The sequence below is a fragment of the Dendropsophus ebraccatus genome, chromosome 7 (assembly GCF_027789765.1).
Source record: "Dendropsophus ebraccatus isolate aDenEbr1 chromosome 7, aDenEbr1.pat, whole genome shotgun sequence".
NCBI classification, from domain to species: Eukaryota; Metazoa; Chordata; class Amphibia; order Anura; family Hylidae; genus Dendropsophus; species Dendropsophus ebraccatus.
Genome location: NC_091460.1, coordinates 145,939,345 through 145,959,613, shown reverse-complemented (window position 1 = coordinate 145,959,613; position 20,269 = coordinate 145,939,345). Strand labels below are relative to the sequence as shown.

General features: G+C 45.9%; 1 protein-coding gene across 2 annotated transcripts in view; it reads left to right on the top strand.

The window, feature by feature from the left end:
- Nucleotides 1-7,821: 7,821 nt before the first annotated feature.
- The window catches only part of NR3C2 (nuclear receptor subfamily 3 group C member 2), a 245,136-nt gene continuing 232,688 nt past the window's right edge, over nt 7,822-20,269 (top strand). For both annotated transcript variants that reach the window (XM_069978668.1, XM_069978667.1), the window contains exons 1-2: nt 7,822-8,353; nt 18,036-19,803. In XM_069978668.1, coding sequence (XP_069834769.1) covers nt 18,038-19,803 — 1,766 coding nt within the window. In that variant the 5' untranslated portion in view covers nt 7,822-8,353; nt 18,036-18,037. The remainder of the gene's footprint in view (nt 8,354-18,035; nt 19,804-20,269) is intronic.

Genomic DNA, 20,269 nt, shown 5'->3' with positions numbered 1-20,269 from the left:
TCGATTGGGCGAATTATCGCTCAGTGTAAACGTAGCATAAGACTCTGTGCTGGCATTTACAATGTATCGCCTATCTTGTTTGTTCTGACCTCTGCTATTGCTACTTGACTATTCTTCTGGTTCATATATCCGAATCATATACAGCTGGGGGGTGAAGGGGCTTTAGGGCTGTCATTGCTGTCTTCTACATATAAGATATATATATATACACATTATATAACATTTTATATGCCTTATTATCATATGCAGTCTCCCCTCTTATACACACATGCAGTTCCCTTCATTATTATATAGGATCCATTACACAGCGTTCTACCTTGTTATATAATGTCCTCCCTTACCAACATATACAGTCTGATTGCTCATTGTATTATTGGATACAGTGTCTTCCCATGATTTTATAGGATCCTGCTTATTATTACAGTGTCTTGCCTTATTATATAGTCTTCTCTATTATCATTGCATATAGGGTACACCTTTTTAAGGGGTACTCTGCTCAAAAACATTAACACTCCATTCAACTCTGCCAGGTCCCCGTGAGTCAGTCTTAGCCAGTACCCCGCATGGGTAGGATGCAAGACAGCACACTGTTACCAACCTTCTTACAAGTACCTACACCAAGCACTGTGCAGTGTTAAACCTCTCAGGAGAGGACTAGCCAAAAGATAACCTCAACCCACGCCGTGGACAAGGAGAAGTCACAGAGCAGGACAGTATCCACTACAGAGCCAGGAACTGATCCGGGTGGAGCAAAGTTGCAGTAAGCCTAAGAACTTCATCTCGCAGCGTGGGTGTCAGCAGGGAACCCTCAGCATTCCGCTCAACCCAGGTAACAAGGTCTGGGACCTGTGTCACCCATTAGTACGGTTCGGCCAACGCCAGTGGGCATAAGGTGCTGTGAAGACTAAAGCAAAGGTCAATACACAGGCACAGGTGTTCTTCTTCTACAATTACTCTATTATATCCTCCAACATCCCGGCAGAGCACACTACTACCTGGGTTGGTATAATTTATTTATATAGTGTCTTCCATTACTATTACATACAGTGCCCTGTTATACTATTATATACAGTGTCTTCCATTATTATTACATACAGTGTTCTGTTATAATATTATATACAGTATATTCTATTATTATTACATACAGTGCCCTGTTATACTATTATATACAGTATATTCTATTATTACATACAGTGCCCTGTTATACTATTATATACAGTATATTCCATTATTACATAGTGTCCTGTTATACTATTATAAACAGTGTCTTCCATTATTACATACAGTGTCCTGTTATAATATTATATACAGTATATTCTATTATTACATACAGTGCCCTGTTATACTATTATATACAGTATATTCTATTGTTATTACATACAGTGCCCTGTTATACTATTATATACAGTATATTCCATTATTACATAGTGTCCTGTTATACTATTATATACAGTATATTCTATTATTATTACATACAGTGCCCTGTTATACTATTATATACAGTACTAGAAAATGTACCCGGCGCTGCCCGGGTATAAAGTGTCAGTGTGTTAATTAGATTTGTTCTAAGGTGCCCAGGAGGCCAAGCTAAAGGTATTGTTTTATCTGAGTTAATCAGTGGAATTAGTGTATACCTGTAGTGCATAGTTGGAGGGGTTCTGTATACCCACAATGTATAGTTTTTAGGGGTCTCGCATATCTGTAGTGCATAGTTGGGGGAGCTGTATACCTATAATGTATAGTTGAGGGAGGTCCTGTATACCTGCAGTGTACAGTTGGTGAAGGCCCTGTATACCTGTACTGTATAGTTCGGGGGTCCTGTATACCTGTAGTATATAGTTGGTGCTGTATACCTGTAATGTATAGTTGGTGGAGGTCTTGTATACCTGTAGTTTATAGTTTGAGGGTCCTGGATACCTGTAGTGTATAATTGGTGGAGGTCTTGTATACCTGTAGTATATAGTTCGGGGGTCCTGTATACCTGTAGTAAATAGTTTGAGGGTCCTGTATAACTATAGTATAGAGTTGGTGGAGGTCCTGTATACCTGTAGTGTATAGTTTGGGGTCCTATATACCTGTAGTATATAGCTGGTGGAGTTCCTGTATACCTGTAGTATATTTGGGGTCCTGTATACTTGTAGTATAGAGTTGGTGAAGGTGCTGTATACCTGTATTATAGAGTTGGTGTAGGTCCTGTATACATGTAGTGTATGGTTTTGAGGTCCTGTATACCTGTAGTGTATAGTTTGGGGTCCTATATACCTGTAGTATATAGTTGGTGGAGTTCCTGTATACCTGTAGTGTATAGTTTTGGGGTCCTGTATACCTGTAGTGTATAGTTTGGGGTCCTGTATACCTGTAGTATATAGTTGATGGAGGTCCTGTATACCTGAAGTATATAGTTGGTGGAGGTCCTGTATACCTGTAGTATATAGTTTTGGGGTCCTGTATACCTGTAGTGTAAAGTTTGGGGTCCTGTATACCTGTAGTATATAGTTTTGGGGTCCTGTATACCTGTAGTGTAAAGTTTGGGGTCCTGTATACCTGTAGTATATAGTTTTGTGGAGGTCCCGTGCACTTGTAGTGTATAGTTTTGGGGTCCTGTATACCTAGAGTCCTGTATACCTGCAGGGTTGTATTTACCCGTATGGCAGTGTTATTCAGTCACAGTGTGTCGGTATTGGTCATGTCTGGTATGGGGGTGTTATCTAGTCCAGTATGGCGGTATTGGTCAGGTCTGGTGTGGTGGTGTTATCCAGTCACGGTATGGTGGTATTGGTCAGGTCTGGTATAGCGGTGTTATCCAGTCACAGTTTGGTATACCTGTTGTGCCCTGTATATACATGTACTGTATAGATGCAGTAGGGGGCACTGTATATATATGTACTGTATAGATGGAGTAGGGGGCCCTGTATATACATGTACTGTATGGATGGAGTAGGGGGCCCTGTATATACATGTACTGTATAGATGCAGTAGGGGGCCCTGTATATACATGTACTGTATGGATGGAGTAGGGGGTCCTGTATATACATGTACTGTATAGATGGAGTAGGGGGGTCCTGTATATACATGTACTGTATAGATGGAGTAGGGGGCCCTGTATATACATGTACTGTATAGATGCAGTAGGGGGCCCTGTATATACATGTACTGTATAGATGGAGTAGGGGGTCCTGTATATACATGTACTGTATATATGGAGTAGGGGGTCCTGTATATACATGTACTGTATAGATGGAGTAGGGGGTCCTGTATATACATGTACTGTATAGATGGAGTAGGGGGTCCTGTATATACATGTACTGTATAGATGGAGTAGGGGGTCCTGTATATACATGTACTGTATAGATGGAGTAGGGGGTCCTGTATACATGTACTGTATAGATGGAGTAGGGGGTCCTGTATATACATGTACTGTATAGATGGAGTAGGGGGTCCTGTATATACATGTACTGTATAGATGGAGTTGGGGGTCCTGTATATACATGTACTGTATGGATGGAGTAGGGGGTCCTGTATATACATGTACTGTATAGATGGAGTAGGGGGTCCTGTATATACATGTACTGTATAGATGGAGTAGGGGGTCCTGTATATACATGTACTGTATGGATGGAGTAGGGGGTCCTGTATATACATGTACTGTATAGATGGAGTAGGGGGTCCTGTATATACATGTACTGTATAGATGGAGTAGGGGGTCCTGTATATACATGTACTGTATAGATGGAGTAGGGGGTCCTGTATATACATGTACTGTATAGATGGAGTAGGGGGCCCTGTATATACATGTACTGTATAGATGGAGTAGGGGCTCCTGTATATACATGTACTGTATAGATGGAGTAGGAGGTCCTGTATATATATGTACTGTATAGATGGAGTAGGGGGTCCTGTATACATATACTGTATAGATGGAGTAGGGGGTCCTGTATACATGTACTGTATAGATGGAGTAGGGGGCCCTGTATATACATGTACTGTATAGATGGAGTAGGGGCTCCTGTATATACATGTACTGTATAGATGGAGTAGGGGCTCCTGTATATACATGTACTGTATAGATGGAGTAGGAGGTCCTGTATATATATGTACTGTATAGATGGAGTAGGGGGTCCTGTATACATGTACTGTATAGATGGAGTAGGGGGTCCTGTATACATGTACTGTATAGATGGAGTAGGGGGCCCTGTATATACATGTACTGTATAGATGGAGTAGGGGCTCCTGTATATACATGTACTGTATAGATGGAGTAGGGGGTCCTGTATATACATGTACTGTATAGATGGAGTAGGGGGTCCTGTATATACATGTACTGTATAGATGGAGTAGGGGGTCCTGTATACCTGTACTGTATAGATGGAGTAGGGGGTCTACCAGTTATTACTGTGGATGTTGTGAGGCAGCTTCCCTAGCAACCATTGCTCCCTGTGGAAATGAAAGCAGTAATCCTATTGGTTGCTAAGGCTCCAACTGCCGTGTCTGCTGCAGCTAATTATATCACCTGTGTTTGCAGTGAGGAGATTTTCCCATTCATCTCTATGGGGCGCCGCTCTTTCCCCTCCCCCTCCCCTCCCCTCCTGTACATCTGGCGGGGACGGGACCTTCACAATAACCTTCCCGGGCACCCAATGTATCTGTGGGCCAAATTAGGGGTCAAACGGTTCAGGCGTTTGGAAGTCTATAGAGGACAGACAGACAGACAGACAGACAGAAGGACAGACAGACTTTGATTTTTATGATATAGATAGTCCATTATTATTACAGTGTTCTGTTATACTATTATATACAGTATATTTCATTATTACACACAGTGTTGTTATATTATATACAGTATATTCCATTATTATTATTATATACAGTATATTCTATTATTATTACATTGTGTTCTGTTATACTATTATATACAGTATATTCCATTATTATTACAGTGTCCTCTCTTATTACACCTCCTTCTGCCCTGTGTATAGTTTATCCTCACTCCCGGGTAGATGGTGCAGTGAGTAGGTCACCTCAGCTCACCAATCCAGCCCTGCACCATGCACATTGCTTGTGGCCCCGGGTTTCCTCCCCCTCATGTAGCTTGTGGCCCCGGTTTCTCCCCCTCATGTAGCTTGTGGCCCCGGTTTCTCCCCCTCATGTAGCTTGTGGCCCCGGGTTCCCTCCCCCTCATGTAGCTTGTGGCCCCGGGTTACCTCCCCCTCATGTAGCTTGTGGCCCCGGGTTACCTCCCCCTCATGTAGCTTGTGGCCCCGGGTTTCTCCCCCTCATGTAGCTTGTGGCCCCGGGTTTCCTCCCCTCATGTAGCTTGTGGCCCCGGGTTTCTCCTCATGTAGCTTGTGGCCCCGGGTTTCTCCTCATGTAGCCTGTGGCCCCGGGTTCCCTCCCCCTCATGTAGCCTGTGGCCCCGGGTTCCCTCCCCCTCATGTAGCTTGTGGCCTGGGTTTCCTCCCCCTCATGTAGCTTGTGGCCCCGGGTTTCCTCCCCCTCATGTAGCTTGTGGCCCCGGGTTTCTCCCCCTCATGTAGCTTGTGGCCCCGGGTTCCCTCCCCCTCATGTAGCTTGTGGCCCCGGGTTACCTCCCCCTCATGTAGCTTGTGGCCCCGGGTTACCTCCCCCTCATGTAGCTTGTGGCCCCGGGTTTCTCCCTCTCATGTAGCTTGTGGCCCCGGGTTCCCTCCCCCTCATGTAGCTTGTGGCCCCGGGTTTCTCCTTCTCATGTAGCTTGTGGCCCCGGGTTTCTCCCCCTCATGTAGCTTGTGGCCCCGGGTTACCTCCCCCTCATGTAGCTTGTGGCCCCGGGTTCCCTCCCCCTCATGTAGCTTGTGGCCCCGGGTTTCCTCCCCCTTATGTAGCTTGTGGCCCCGGGTTCCCTCCCCCTCATGTAGCTTGTGGCCCCGGGTTCCCTCCCCCTTATGTAGCTTGTGGCCCCGGGTTACCTCCCCCTCATGTAGCTTGTGGCCCCGGGTTCCCTCCCCCTCATGTAGCTTGTGGCCCCGGGTTCCCTCCCCCTTATGTAGCTTGTGGCCCCGGGTTCCCTCCCCCTCATGTAGCTTGTGGCCCCGGGTTTCCTCCCCCTCATGTAGCCTGTGGCCCCGGGTTTCCCCCCCTCATGTAGCTTGTGGCCCCGGGTTCCCTCCCCCTCATGTAGCCTGTGGCCCCGGGTTTCCCCCCCTCATGTAGCTTGTGGCCCCGGGTTTCCTCCCCCTCATGTAGCCTGTGGCCCCGGGTTTCCCCCCCTCATGTAGCTTGTGGCCCCGGGTTCCCTCCCCCTCATGTAGCCTGTGGCCCCGGGTTTCCCCCCCTCATGTAGCTTGTGGCCCCGGGTTCCCTCCCCCTCATGTAGCTTGTGGCCCCGGGTTTCTCCTTCTCATGTAGCTTGTGGCCCCGGGTTCCCTCCCCCTCATGTAGCTTGTGGCCCCGGGTTCCCTCCCCCTCATGTAGCCTGTGGCCCCGGGTTTCTCCTTCTCATGTAGCCTGTGGCCCCGGGTTCCCTCCCCCTCATGTAGCTTGTGGCCCCGGGTTTCCTCCCCCTCATGTAGCCTGTGGCCCCGGGTTTCCCCCCCTCATGTAGCTTGTGGCCCCGGGTTCCCTCCCCCTCATGTAGCCTGTGGCCCCGGGTTACCTCCCCTCATGTAGCTTGTGGCCCCGGGTTACACCCCCCTCATGTAGCCTGTGGCCCCGGGTTCCCTCCCCCTCATGTAGCTTGTGGCCCCGGGTTTCCTCCCCCTCATGTAGCTTGTGGCCCCGGGTTTCCTCCCCCTCATGTAGCTTGTGGCCCCGGGTTACAACCCCCTCATGTAGCCTGTGGCCCCGGGTTTCCTCCCCCTCATGTAGCTTGTGGCCCCGGGTTACAACCCCCTCATGTAGCCTGTGGCCCCGGGTTCCCTCCCCCTCATGTAGCTTGTGGCCCCCGGTTCCCTCCCCCTCATGTAGCTTGTGGCCCCGGGTTACAACCCCCTCATGTAGCTTGTGGCCCCGGGTTTCCTCCCCTCATGTAGCTTGTGGCCCCGGGTTCCCTCCCCCTCATGTAGCTTGTGGCCCCGGGTTTCCTCCCCTCATGTAGCTTGTGGCCCCGGGTTTCCTCCCCTCATGTAGCTTGTGGCCCCGGGTTTCCTCCCCTCATGTAGCTTGTGGCCCCGGGTTCCCTCCCCCTCATGTAGCTTGTGGCCCCGGGTTTCCTCCCCTCATGTAGCCTGTGGCCCCAGGTTCCCTCCCCCTCATGTAGCCTGTGGCCCCGGGTTCCCTCCCCCTCATGTAGCCTGTGGCCCCGGGTTCCCTCCCCCTCATGTAGCTTGTGGCCCCGGGTTCCCTCCCCCTCATGTAGCTTGTGGCCCCGGGTTTCCTCCCCTCATGTAGCCTGTGGCCCCGGGTTCCCTCCCCCCTCATGTAGCTTATGGCCCCGGGTTTCTCCCCCTCATGTAGCTTGTGGCCCCGGGTTTCCTCCCCTCATGTAGCCTGTGGCCCCGGGTTACCTCCCCCTCACGTATCCGGGGCCCCTCCTGACACCCTCTATTGCCTCCCATCTCTCTCTCTCCTCCCCGGTATTTGCCTCTGATCCCCGTCACACCCGCCGCCGCTATTCCCTGAGCGGGGGCTGCACTTGTTGCGGGGGTGGGTGTCCGTCCTGGCGGCGGTTTTCCCCGGTGACACCGGGCACCTTACAGCGCGCTCCCCCGGCGCCCCAGACAGCCACCCTCTCAGACACAAGCCAGACTGGAAGCGCGCCGTCCGTCCCACGTGACCGCCGAGTCATGTGACTCGCTGATGTCACGCTGACATCACGACACCTCGCTCTGCATGGGAACTAGACAGCACGGTGCTCAGTCTGCCTGTCACTCAGCGGCTGCCGCTTCCCTCAGCGCTGCTGCTGCTGTCCGGGCTGCACCGTGCCTGCCGCCTGCCTGCTGTCAGCGCTCACACCGGCCGCCCAGAGCCGCACGTCCAGCTCCGCAGCCCCGGCTGTCGCCTCTCCGCCAGCTGCTGCCAGACACCGAGCTCCGGGGATGACCGGGCTGTGTGACAGGCTGGACGGCTGACGGGATCACACACCGACAGCAGCAAAAAGTTTTCCCAACTCTGCGGGCGCCGCGGCCACTTGTATGTGGGGTGACCTTGCCTCAGCCCCCCGGGCCCCCCGGTCTCTGGCTGCCGGAGGGTGTGACCGGACACGTTACCGGAGCTGTCACCTACTGACGAGCGTGCACACCGGGGTCGGTGGTCGCCGGTGACGGCTCGGGATTACAGACACACCGATCAGATTGGACGTCACCTGCCCGGGAGAAGCGCCCGGTCCCCGCCTGCCCGGGAGAAGCGCCCGGTCCCCGCCTGCCATGTCATAGGAAAGGTGAGTGAGCACCGGGATCCGCCGCCTGGAAACGCAGAGGGCAAAGTCCGGGCAGACTGCGATTAACTCCTTCCTGCACGACCCCCAAACTACAGGGTTACCGCACATACATGTCAGCGAGAGACGCACCGTGTGTACATGTCACCTGTCCGAGAGACGCACCGTGTGTACATGTCACCTGTCCGAGAGACGCACCGTGTGTACATGTCACCTGTCCGAGAGACGCACCGTGTGCACATGTCACCTGTCCGAGAGACGCACCGTGTGTACATGTCACCTGTCCGAGAGACGCACCGTGTGTACATGTCACCTGTCCGAAAGACGCACCGTGTGTACATGTCACCTGTCCGGGAGACGCACTGTGTGTACATGTCACCTGTCCGGGAGACGCACCGTGTGTACATGTCACCTGTCCATCTCCTGCTCCTCCATAATATTCTATTGGGAGCAGCCAGACATGGTCTCAGACACAACATCCCCCATAGGCTGCCTGCCCTCCCCATCCATACAGAGGAGGGTGCCCTGGCCCTGGCATTGTTTATTTTGGGCACCCCCATAGCTTCCTGCTTATACCCCCCCCCCATGTCACCTGTCTGCTTCCATCCGGCCTCATTGCATCCAGTTATTCTGTAAATCATTGACAACTTTTATTGAGTCCTTTATACATCTGCACATTTTGTTATTTATTTTTGTTATTATTTATTATTGTTTATTATTTATTTGTTGTTTTTTCCGCCTTCCTGTAAACAAACCCGGGGGTCTCTGCATCCGGTCAGGGTCAGGCCCGCAGGCTTCACCATCAGCTTTCTTCTTAGAGACCAGTCACCGCCCAGTGCTGTATACTCTATATACTGTATATATATATATGTGACTCAGTGTAACTTTCCATCAGTCACATTACACCTGAGCTCGATACATTGTAACATTCTCCATTATACGGACACCAGATAAAAGCCTATACTGTGTCCGCAGACAATACTTCTTGATGGTAATGGCCGTGAGATCGGACGTATGAATGGGTCAGACATAGTGGGGGCATTGCTGTCACCTGGACATGAGCTCCCCGGGCAGCTATAATCTTAAATGGGAGCTAAAGTATTCCCATAGACGTGTGTGTGTGTGGCCAGTGGACGGTGCAGTGTCATGTAGCTGGGGGTGTTGGCCGTTACTGTACCGTGTGTGTGGTCACTGGTGGACGTTGCAGTGTGGTGTAGAGGGGTGTGTCGGCCGTTACTGTACCGTGTGTGGGGTCAGTGGACGTTGCAGTGTGATGTAGCTGGGGGTGTCGGCCATTACTGTACTGTGTATGTAGTCACTGGTGGTCCTCAGTGGACGTTGCAGTGTGATGTAGACTGGTGGTCCTCAGTGGACGTTGCAGTGTGATGTTGATAGGGGTGTCAGCCGTTACTGTACTGTGTGTGTGGTCACTGGTGGACGTTGCAGTGTGGTGTAGAGGGGGGTGTTGGCTGTTACTGTACCGTGTGTGTGGTCACTGGTTGTCCTCAGTGGACGTTGCAGTGTGATGTAGGTGGGTGTGTTGGCCGTTACTGTGTGCGGCTGGATTTGGGCCGTGATCTATCCTTGTATCGATCACTCATCCTACAGATAAATAATTGCACCTTATTGCTCCTCACTAGTTCCAGTCTATGACATCTGAGCAGCCACAGTTTTTCTTTCCCCTTAAACTTCGTGTGTATTGATGGAATTTTCCGTCCCTCCCTATCCGCGGATGTCATGCATTATTGCAGACGAGCAGCCAGTGGGTTTGAACTTGATACAGAATGCTGCTGTGCCAGGTAATGCTGAATAAAGCGCACAGGGCACCGGGCGGCACGCCAGATAGCTGCAGGCCGGTGAGGCTGACTGTGGTGCAGGTGGAGCTCCGTCTCCTAGAGACTCCTCCGTGTTTTCAGTTCAATCATCTTTGCCCTTTCATATTCCCGGTTCTACCTGCTGGGTCACTGGTGGATTTCCAAATAACCTTTCAATAACCTGATCTGGATGATGATGACGCGCTGACATGGAATGACTCTTTGGGTGTGACGGGGTGGTGAAAGTATTTCTGATTATTGGGTGATGTATGGATCGGGGTCCTGACCGACAGCGAAGTGCGGCTTCTCCCTATTCACCTACAATTTGTTTGCAGATATGATACAATGATTTATTTGGAAAGTTTCTATGTCAAATATTAAGGCGTCTGCACCATATCCGTCCATAGAAGACAGATGTTAGATTGATATCTGATCGCTGATCAATAGATATTGCACAGATGCTATAAACAGATATGCTGATATCTGATCGATATATATTGCACAGATGCTATATACAGATCGCTGATCGATATATATTGCACAGATGCTACATACACATATCTGATCGATATATATTGCACAGATGCTATATACAGATCGCTGATCGATATATATTGCACAGATGCTATATACACATATCTGATCGATATATATTGCACAGATGCTATATACAGATCGCTGATATCTGATCAATAGATATTGCACAGATGCTATAAACAGATATGCTGATATCTGATCGCCAATCGATATATATATTGCACAGATGCTATATACAGATCGCTGATCAATATATATTGCACAGATGCTATATACAAATGCTGATATCTGATAGATTTATATTGCACAGATGCTATATACAGATCGCTGATCGATATATATTGCACAGATGCTATATACAAATGCTGATATCTGATAGATTTATATTGCACAGATGCTATATACAGATCGCTGATCAATATATATTGCACAGATGCTATATACAGATGCTGATATCTGATCGATATATATTGCACAGATGCTATATACAGATCGCTGATCGATATATTGCACAGATGCTATATACAGATGCTGATATCTGATCGATATATATTGCACAGATGCTATATACAGATCGCTGATCGATATATTGCACAGATGCTATATAGACATATCTGATCGATATATATTGCACAGATGCTATATACAGATCGCTGATATCTGATCAATAGATATTGCACAGATGCTATAAACAGATATGCTGATATCTGATCGATATATATTGCACAGATGCTATATACAGATGCTGATATCTGATCGATATAAATTGCACAGATGCTATATACAGATCGCTGATCGATATATATTGCACAGATGCTATATACACATATCTGATCGATATATATTGCACAGATGCTATATACAAATCGCTGATCGATATATATTGCACAGATGCTATATACAGATATGCTGATATCTGATCGATTTATATTGCACAGATGCTATATACAGATCGCTGATATCTGATCAATAGATATTGCACAGATGCTATAAACAGATATGCTGATATCTGATCGATTTATATTGCACAGATGCTATATACAGATCGCTGATATCTGATCAATAGATATTGCACAGATGCTATAAACAGATATGCTGATATCTGATCGCCGATCGATATATATATATTGCACAGATGCTATATACAGATCGCTGATCAATATATATTGCACAGATGCTATATACAGATCGCTGATCGATTTATATTGCACAGATGCTATATACAGATCGCTGATATCTGATCAATAGATATTGCACAGATGCTATATACAGATCGCTGATATCTGATCGATTTATATTGCACAGATGCTATATACGAGAGATAGTTGGAGTATACACACGTTGCTGTCAGAGGTCGTTGCTGTCACACCTGTGTCATTGTACATGGAGCAGTTTCCGCCTCTGTAGACTGGTTTCCCCCCCCCCCCCCCCATAGACTTCTTTCCCTTTGCAGTGTAACTTTGCTGCAGGTTGTTGCACAGCTTTGCTACTTGACTAGATTGAACGTGCACTTTTACACGCTGTATAGTGACCAGGGCTGAGTTTTCCGTTCTGTCGGGCATCTAAAGGGTTATCTTTTGTGTCGCAGCAACTTAATATCAGTCATGCCACCCTCCGTATAACTGACAGGTCAGTGGAGCCAGTGAGATGGCTGGGAGCGGTGAAGGAGTGTCAGCCAGAGAGGAGCGGGGCAGGGTCCAACTTGCACTTACCATGTGACAGACGTCGTGATTAACCATTTCTATGCAGAGAGTCTAGGTCTGATTGTCTTATGTAACTGAGCGTTTGGTGAGTTCTAAGCAACATGTGTGATCCGGTCACGTCTGCTGCAGTCACACTTCTTACTCTCCTACCTCTGGGTATATAGCAGGAGAGATTGCAGACTATTGCCAAGTCTGGTGTTTACACACTCCTAGTGCTAATCTCTGCAATACTGTACCTGCTGCACCTGGAGGATGGAGGAAACCGGAGAAATGGGGGGGGGGGGGGGGATAGTGAGCAGGAATGGATGCAGGTAGGGAGCAGGTGCAAGTGTCAGAGCTCATAAGTCACCCTCAGTGCGGCTGCTGTTGTATTGTACTGTGTGATGCTTTTATACAGCATTATTATTATTATTATTATTATTATTATTATTATTATTATTATTATTATTATATTATTATTAATTATTATTTTTTTTTTGGGTTGGAAATTGATGATCATACATTTATTATATAAAAATCTGCATGCTCTAGCATCGGGCTGGTCCAGTCTTTCTTGCTCCGCTATACAGTACTCCGCCAATGGTTTAGGCAGGTCTGGGGTAGATGCTGCAATGTGTGAATGAAAAATAGAAGTGTTTAATAGTTACATTTTTATTAACTAACAATACAATGCAAAGTGAATGAACAGAAAAGAAACCTAAAACTGATCTCTATTCATTGTGACGGTCCTTTACAGCAGCAACGGTCCTAGGAACAGCAGGGAGGGACTCCAAACATCCTAACCCCTGATCTGTGCATGTCGGCTGCTCAAGTCCTTCATGTAATCCAGGGCACTGTGGGGGCCGTGTCATATACTTCCAGAGACAGCATTGATCTTGTCTCCAGATCAGGTGTGGTTTGCAGTTAAAGGGGTTATCCAGCGCTACAAAAACATGGCCACTTTCCCCCTACTGTTGTCTCTAGGTCAGGAGTCCTTACGGTATACAGGGACTCCGCAACCATGAGAAGAATCATTTCTATCAACTGGAGTCATAAAAAAGGAAAACTTTCCTTTAAATCCCTAACAATTTAGAAATGACGTCCGTTCTTCATCCGACTTGCTATACAGAGCGGTAGTAATTCACATGGCTCCTCTTTATAATATATGGCAGAACTCTGATGCTGAGACCCTATTGTCCTATTACTTTGTTTATAAATGATAAACACTAATAGACAGCAGTACTAAGTACATTAAGGATTTCATGTTTTATATGTTTGGTTTTTTTTGCAAGAACGGCAGACTCTTGCATAACGCACCCTCTCAGCATACTGGACGTGTTTGCAGATACGAGGAATGATTCATTTTTCATTCATTCTGCCACCACCAGGAGTTAGTCATACAGTATATAGGTGGCGGAGTTCTCCCCAGTATTGGATGCATTGTCTGATATATTACACAGAGGCTTAGTGTAGAGACTTTATTCACCTGTAGCAGTACATTACAAGAGGCCGGGTATGTACACCGCGTATCCGTCGGTGTTTGAAACAATAATTGATCAGTATTTTTACCAGGAATTGGTCTAAAACACAATAAAAAACTACAAATTTTTTCTTAATAGTTTTTCTCTTATTTCCACTCTTCGTTTTGGTAAAACTTCTTAACAAACTGAGGACTAAGTACTAACCAGAATAGTGTGTGTGTATATATACTCAGCCAAAAGGTTTTATAGGGTTCTGCCTGGTATTAAAACACCTTGATTGATTTCAGCAGAACTGAACTGCAGTGCCATAACCAACCTGAGGCTGCTCGGTGGCGCTGTTATGTTTCTTTTTACTATAATCCTGGATTATGTGTTTAAGGGTGTGTTCACACATACAGGATCCGCAGCAGATTGTAACTAAATAACGGAACACAGCATCAAATCTGCTGCAGATCCTGTACATGTGAACGTAGCCTAAAGGAGTACTCCAGTATCAGAAAATTGTATTTAAATAAAACTATCACCCCAAGACACATAACTAACCAAGTGTCGCCACTAATAGTAGGGGCTTCAGTGGGGGTTTGTATGTTTCACCCCGACAGCTTTCTGGCTGCTCCTTCTTTTTTGAGACAACGCATCATCCTCTGATGTCACAGGAGGCGTGGCTTATATCTGAGCTCTAGCTCCACCTCCCTGAGTGATGTCACCACCTCTGACCGGCCCCTCCAGCCTTCATCATTACGTTCCTCTCATATACACATATATATGTATGTGTGTGGATGTATCTATGTATATCTATGTATATGTGTGTGTGTGTGTGTGTGTGTGTGTATATATATATATATATATATATATATATATATATATAATTTTTATTGGGAGAGTGGAATCTGTTTACAGTGTATAAAATTTAGCAGCAGGTGATGTAACCTCACTGGTGCAACACTCTGCAGTAAAATTATATGTTTTGCAACAGCTTTGGGCAGGGAATTGGCGGGAGTACGGCAGGAGGACTGTGATGAGTGGCAGTGCCCCCTGGGATTTCTAGTATTGAGCAACTACAAGTCCAGGAAGTGCAAAAAATACAGAACAACCCCCTGTCCCCCCCCCCCCCCCCACCACACACACACACTAAGGCTGGGTTCACACTCCGTATATTTCAGTCAGTATTGTGGTCCTCATATTGCAACCAAAACCAGGACTGGATTAAAAACACAGAAAGGATCTGTTCACACAATGGTGTAATTGAGTGGATGGCCGCCATATAATGGCAAATATTTGCTGTTATTTTAGAACAACGGCTGTTCTATTGAAATAATGGCCGTTATTTACTGTTATATGGCGGCCATCCACTCAATTTCAACATTGTGTGAACAGAGCCTTTCTGTGTTTTTAATCCACTCCTGGTTTTGGTTGCAATATGAGGACCACAATACTGACTGAAATATACGTAGTGTGAACCCAGCCTTAAGGTGCGTTTACACGAAACAATAATTGGCTGGATCGTACGATTAACGATGTTGGAGTAACAATTTTTTTTTCTTAACGATCAGCGCTTAGACGGTACAATATATCGTACGGAAAGTTTGTTTTGCGATCGCTTAAGCCTATCTCACACATTGGTTAAATCGGCGAACGACTGTTTACACGGAACGATCTGTGAATTTTTTGTGAACGACGATTTGAGAACATGTTGAAAGATCAAAATGAACAATTTCTCGTTCGGCGTTTGATCGTTTGCTGCGTTTACACATACGATTATCGTTCAAATTCGATCGTTATCGTGCAAATTCGCACGATAATCGTTATGTGTAAACGCACCTTTACACACACACACCACCACCACCAAAAGAAAAAAAAAAATCTTAATTTCAGAACTGGGACAGACAGGTAAGTAAGCTTGTTGGAGACATGATGTTGGAGTAGCGCTTTAAGACACAAAAGAGTTGTTTCTGACTTAAGGCATGGTGCCGCCTCTTGTAGTTGTTGTGGTAAAACTCTTTTTATTACAAAGGTTAGTGCTCTTGAATCAAGGAAGCTTTAAAAATAAATAATAATAGGTAATTTATCACAATCTGGCCGGTGAAAAATCTCAACAATTTTTTTTTTTTTTTTTTTGTTTTTTTTACATAAAGTGGGTTGTGACAGGAGGAGTAGTCTTTTGCACGGCTGTATACATTACACTCTACCGCCCAGACATAGCAGCATACACTGTAGTCCGTATGTGTAAAGTAGATTTTAGAAGCACGGTAGACTCCCGCTTGTGTTTCCGAATTAATTTAGGAATTCATTTTAAAACATCAAAATGCAACATTTAGGCCGGGTTCACACTGTTTTTTTTTTTTTCATCCGATGAAAACTGATTCATTTGTGTGCATCCGTTTTTCTATTGACTTTCATTATAAAAAAAAGAATCTGTTGTGTTTTTTTTTTTTTCGTAAACATACACAAGAACATGGTCGACCACATTTTTGTGTATTTTTTTTTTTTTTTTTAAATAATGGAACTCAATGGAAAAATTTATCAAAACGGATGCAAAACAAACCAACAAAAAAAATGTAGTATCAACCCAGCCTTACATGATCCATCCCATGCATTCACATCCCATGTATATCAACGTCCAACTCCGCTACTTATGCAGAGTATTGGTGGAGTGACTATGATGGAGGAAGCCTAGTAGGTAGTGTATAAAGCATCATGTGCACAGAATCACAACTTAGGGTCCTATAACACTGAGCGATTTTTAACGACTAACAATAAACGATCGCAAACGAGATTGTTTAACGTTAACCTAAAATCGTTCACCATATTACACAGAACGATAATCTTTAGTTACGATCGTTACTATGATCGTTATTGCGATCGTTACTATGATCGTTTATTCCTTCGGATCCCAGAAAAACAATGAACAATGTGCAATTACACTAAACGATAAGTGAAAAAATGCGATACTTGAGCGAACAAACGTGGAATTACAGCGAACGATTAACAATAGTTTTAGGTTCAGATCTAAATAAACGATTAACGACTTACGAACGATTTTTCAAATGGTTGCCTGCAATTACACAGAACGATTACCGTTTAAATTCGAACAATTTAATGATTTTTCGCACAATAATTGTCCCGTGTAATAGGGCCCTTACTCCAACAAGCTGTGTCTGGAGGATGTGACGCAGAGAGCTGCCACTAACCTACCGCTTGGCATCAGGTGGCTTCGGTTTTCACCATTATTGGTGACTGTGATACAGCGTCGCTTTGTTACGTCCCTCTATGTGGTTAAAACACTGTCAGCATTTTTAGTAAACACGCAGCTACATAATATTCAAGGAACAAGAAGCTCAATATAACATTGTGTTTATTATATGTGCACACTATACATGAGAGGTTTAAGGGTGCCTTTACACAGACAGATTTATCCGAGAGATTTTTAAAGCCAAAGCTAGGAATGGATTTGGCTTCAAAAATCTGTCTGATAAATCTCTCTGTGTAAAGACAGCCTTAGTCCCTGTTCATTTCACGTTTCTGGACATCTGTCATCATAATGTTATGTTACGTACACCCTGGTATGTTGCCATTGGGCCCATAGACTTCAAAGGGCTGAATGTAGTCATGATTAGACGACTTTCTGTCCATTTCCCAAAGGTATATGTGCTTTTTGTACAGCCCTGTTTGAGTTCCACACAGACTGAATTTCTGCTCTAAGGGCGAGTCGGCAACAAGTCAGGCTGTACATTGCATCACTTTATGGCAGGGAGGGGGAACCTTTGGCCCACCAGCTGTTGCAAAACTACAACTCCCATCATGCCTTTGGCCGTTGGCTGTCCAGGCATGATGGGAATTGTTGTTTTGCATAAGCTGGCGAGCCAAAGGTTCCCCCTCCCTGCCCAACTTGAAACGTCATTGAATGGAATTATACAGCTATATCCATCCCATACTTCTAAATGGGGCTTTTTCCGTAGAAGGGGCATGGACAGTCGCAAAAATGTGATCATGCCCCATCTATATCGTGTAAAAGCTTTGTTTCCAAGTCTGTTTCCATGGTAGCAGACAACAATCCCTGTGTATTTACACAATATATACAACCTGTTTACAATATAATAATATGTTCATTTTATACGGAAAACAATTTATTCAAACGTATCGTAACTGACCTTTCAACTTCTATTTGCAGGAATGGAAACCAAAGGATATCACGGCTTCCAGGAAGGCGGAGATATGGAGAGACGATGGGGTCAGGTGCCGCAGCCTATGGAGTTGTCCTCTTCCAGACAGCAGGGTGCCGATTCTTACATGGAAATTGTAAACGTGAGTTGCGTACCTGGGACCTTTCCACCAAATGTCACCGAAAGTGAAGTTAAAGAGAAACAAGCCCTCCCCCGTTGTCTACAGCCAGATAGTAATCCGTCTGATGTTTTAACGCAAGAAATTAAGCCGGAATTGGAGTCGAAAGAACTTTCTGCAACTGTAGCAGAGTCTATGGGTTTATATATGGATTCAGTACGGGATGCGGAATTTGCGTATGAACAGCAAAACCAGCAAGGAGCGATCGGTACTGGAAACATTTATCCCAACATGGAGCACTTTGTGAAATTTTACAAGCAAAACGCTTGCGGCACTTTTCCGTTGGACTGCCAAAACCAATCTGTAAGCTCCATACTGGAAGGTGACAATTCCATGAATGGTAAAGGAAATAGTAACACTTTAAGGAGCCCCTCATCCTGCAATGAGAAGTGTTCAACCAATAGCCCATCCAGCATGGGACTTTCTGTTTGTAGCCCTACTGGAATTGACTCTGTCTCTTCAACTACTTGTTCCAAAAACTTTGGAAGTTTTACAGTACACAGTCCCGTTAACCAGGGGACTTCTGTTTCGTGCTCACCAAACGTTGATAATAGATGTTCTATCTCACATAGTCCTGCACATACTAGTACAGTGGAGTCGCCTTTGTCGAGCCCATTGAGTAGTTTGAGATCACCCATATCGAGCCCTCCAAGTCACTGCAGTATAAAATCCCCAGTATCTAGTCCATTGAATATTGCAGTAAGGCCCAACGTGTCTAGTCCTGGGAATATAAACACACGATGCTCGCTCTCCAGTCCTTCCAATGTCAATAATAGGTCCACTATTTCTAGTCCTGCTGCAAGTTCTATGGGCTCGTCCATTTGCAGCCCAGCACACAACACTTTGGGATTTCCTCCTGCTGTCCTTCCTACAGAATGTCGGACTGATGTCGCCAATATCGGTACAGATGTGAAAGACAAAGCCACTCAGCAACTCATTTTTCCCAAAATGGAAACTATGGATAATGAGATTGGGGAGAGTGGTGCGTGTAGCTTGGTAAAGTTTATTAAGCCCGATCCCGACGGCACGTTCATTGACTCCTGTTACGGAGATCGTGGTAAGGTTGTGTCAGATACGTTTCCAATCTCTATAAAGCAAGAGCCAGGGAAAAGTACTTGTTCTAGTTCTCTATTTAAAACGACCCAGTCGGCAAATCCGTTCCCATTCATGGATGGCTCGTATTTCACTTTTATGGATGATAAAGATTACTATTCTCTATCTGGAATACTAGGACCACCCGTGTCGTCATTTGTTGGCGGTTGTGAAGGTAATGGATTTTCTAGCCAAGGCCACGCCATGGGGATTAAACAGGAGGCTGATGATAATTTTTTTCCGGACAACTCTATGCCGTCCTCGGCCATTGTGGGCGTCAACTCAGGTGGACAGTCATTTCATTATAGGATTGGGGCTCAAGGCACGATCTCTTTGACCAGACCAGTCAATAGAGAGCAGCCTTTCCAGCATTTGGGCTCATTCCCTCCGGTTGGTTCACTGGTTGAAAGTTGGAAATCACATTCTGAATTGTCTCAAAGCTCTTTGTCATCCAGAAGAAATGATGGTTTTCCAGGTCCAGGATACATTCCAGAAAACGTGTCAAGGTGAGTAAGAGGTTAATCACGTTGTGAATGCGCCAGGCAGTGAATGTGACAGGATTGTTATTGCCACATAAGTCAGGAAATGAAAGGGTGTGAGATACGTTTCGGAGAGTTGTAGGTATAGGCGGTGTGCCGGATTGCTCATGATTATAGCAAACCATTCTTTGTAGGATTGAGAAACTTTCAGCTCTATGCATTTATGTTGGGTTATAAGATATTTGTGCTTTTGGTGTATTCACGGTGATGTTACTTGTTACTTAATTTTGTGGCTTTGCTCGAAGGAATACCAGATCTTAAAGGGGTATTCCAGGAAAAATCAACTTTTCCCATATCCACAGGATATGGGAAAAGTAGGGGATCAAGGGGGTCTTACTTCTGTCCCCCCCCCCCCGCAGATTTACGTATCGGGCCCCAGTTTCTGTACTATGAATAGAGCTGTGGGTACGGCATGTGGCTCTATTCATTCCTA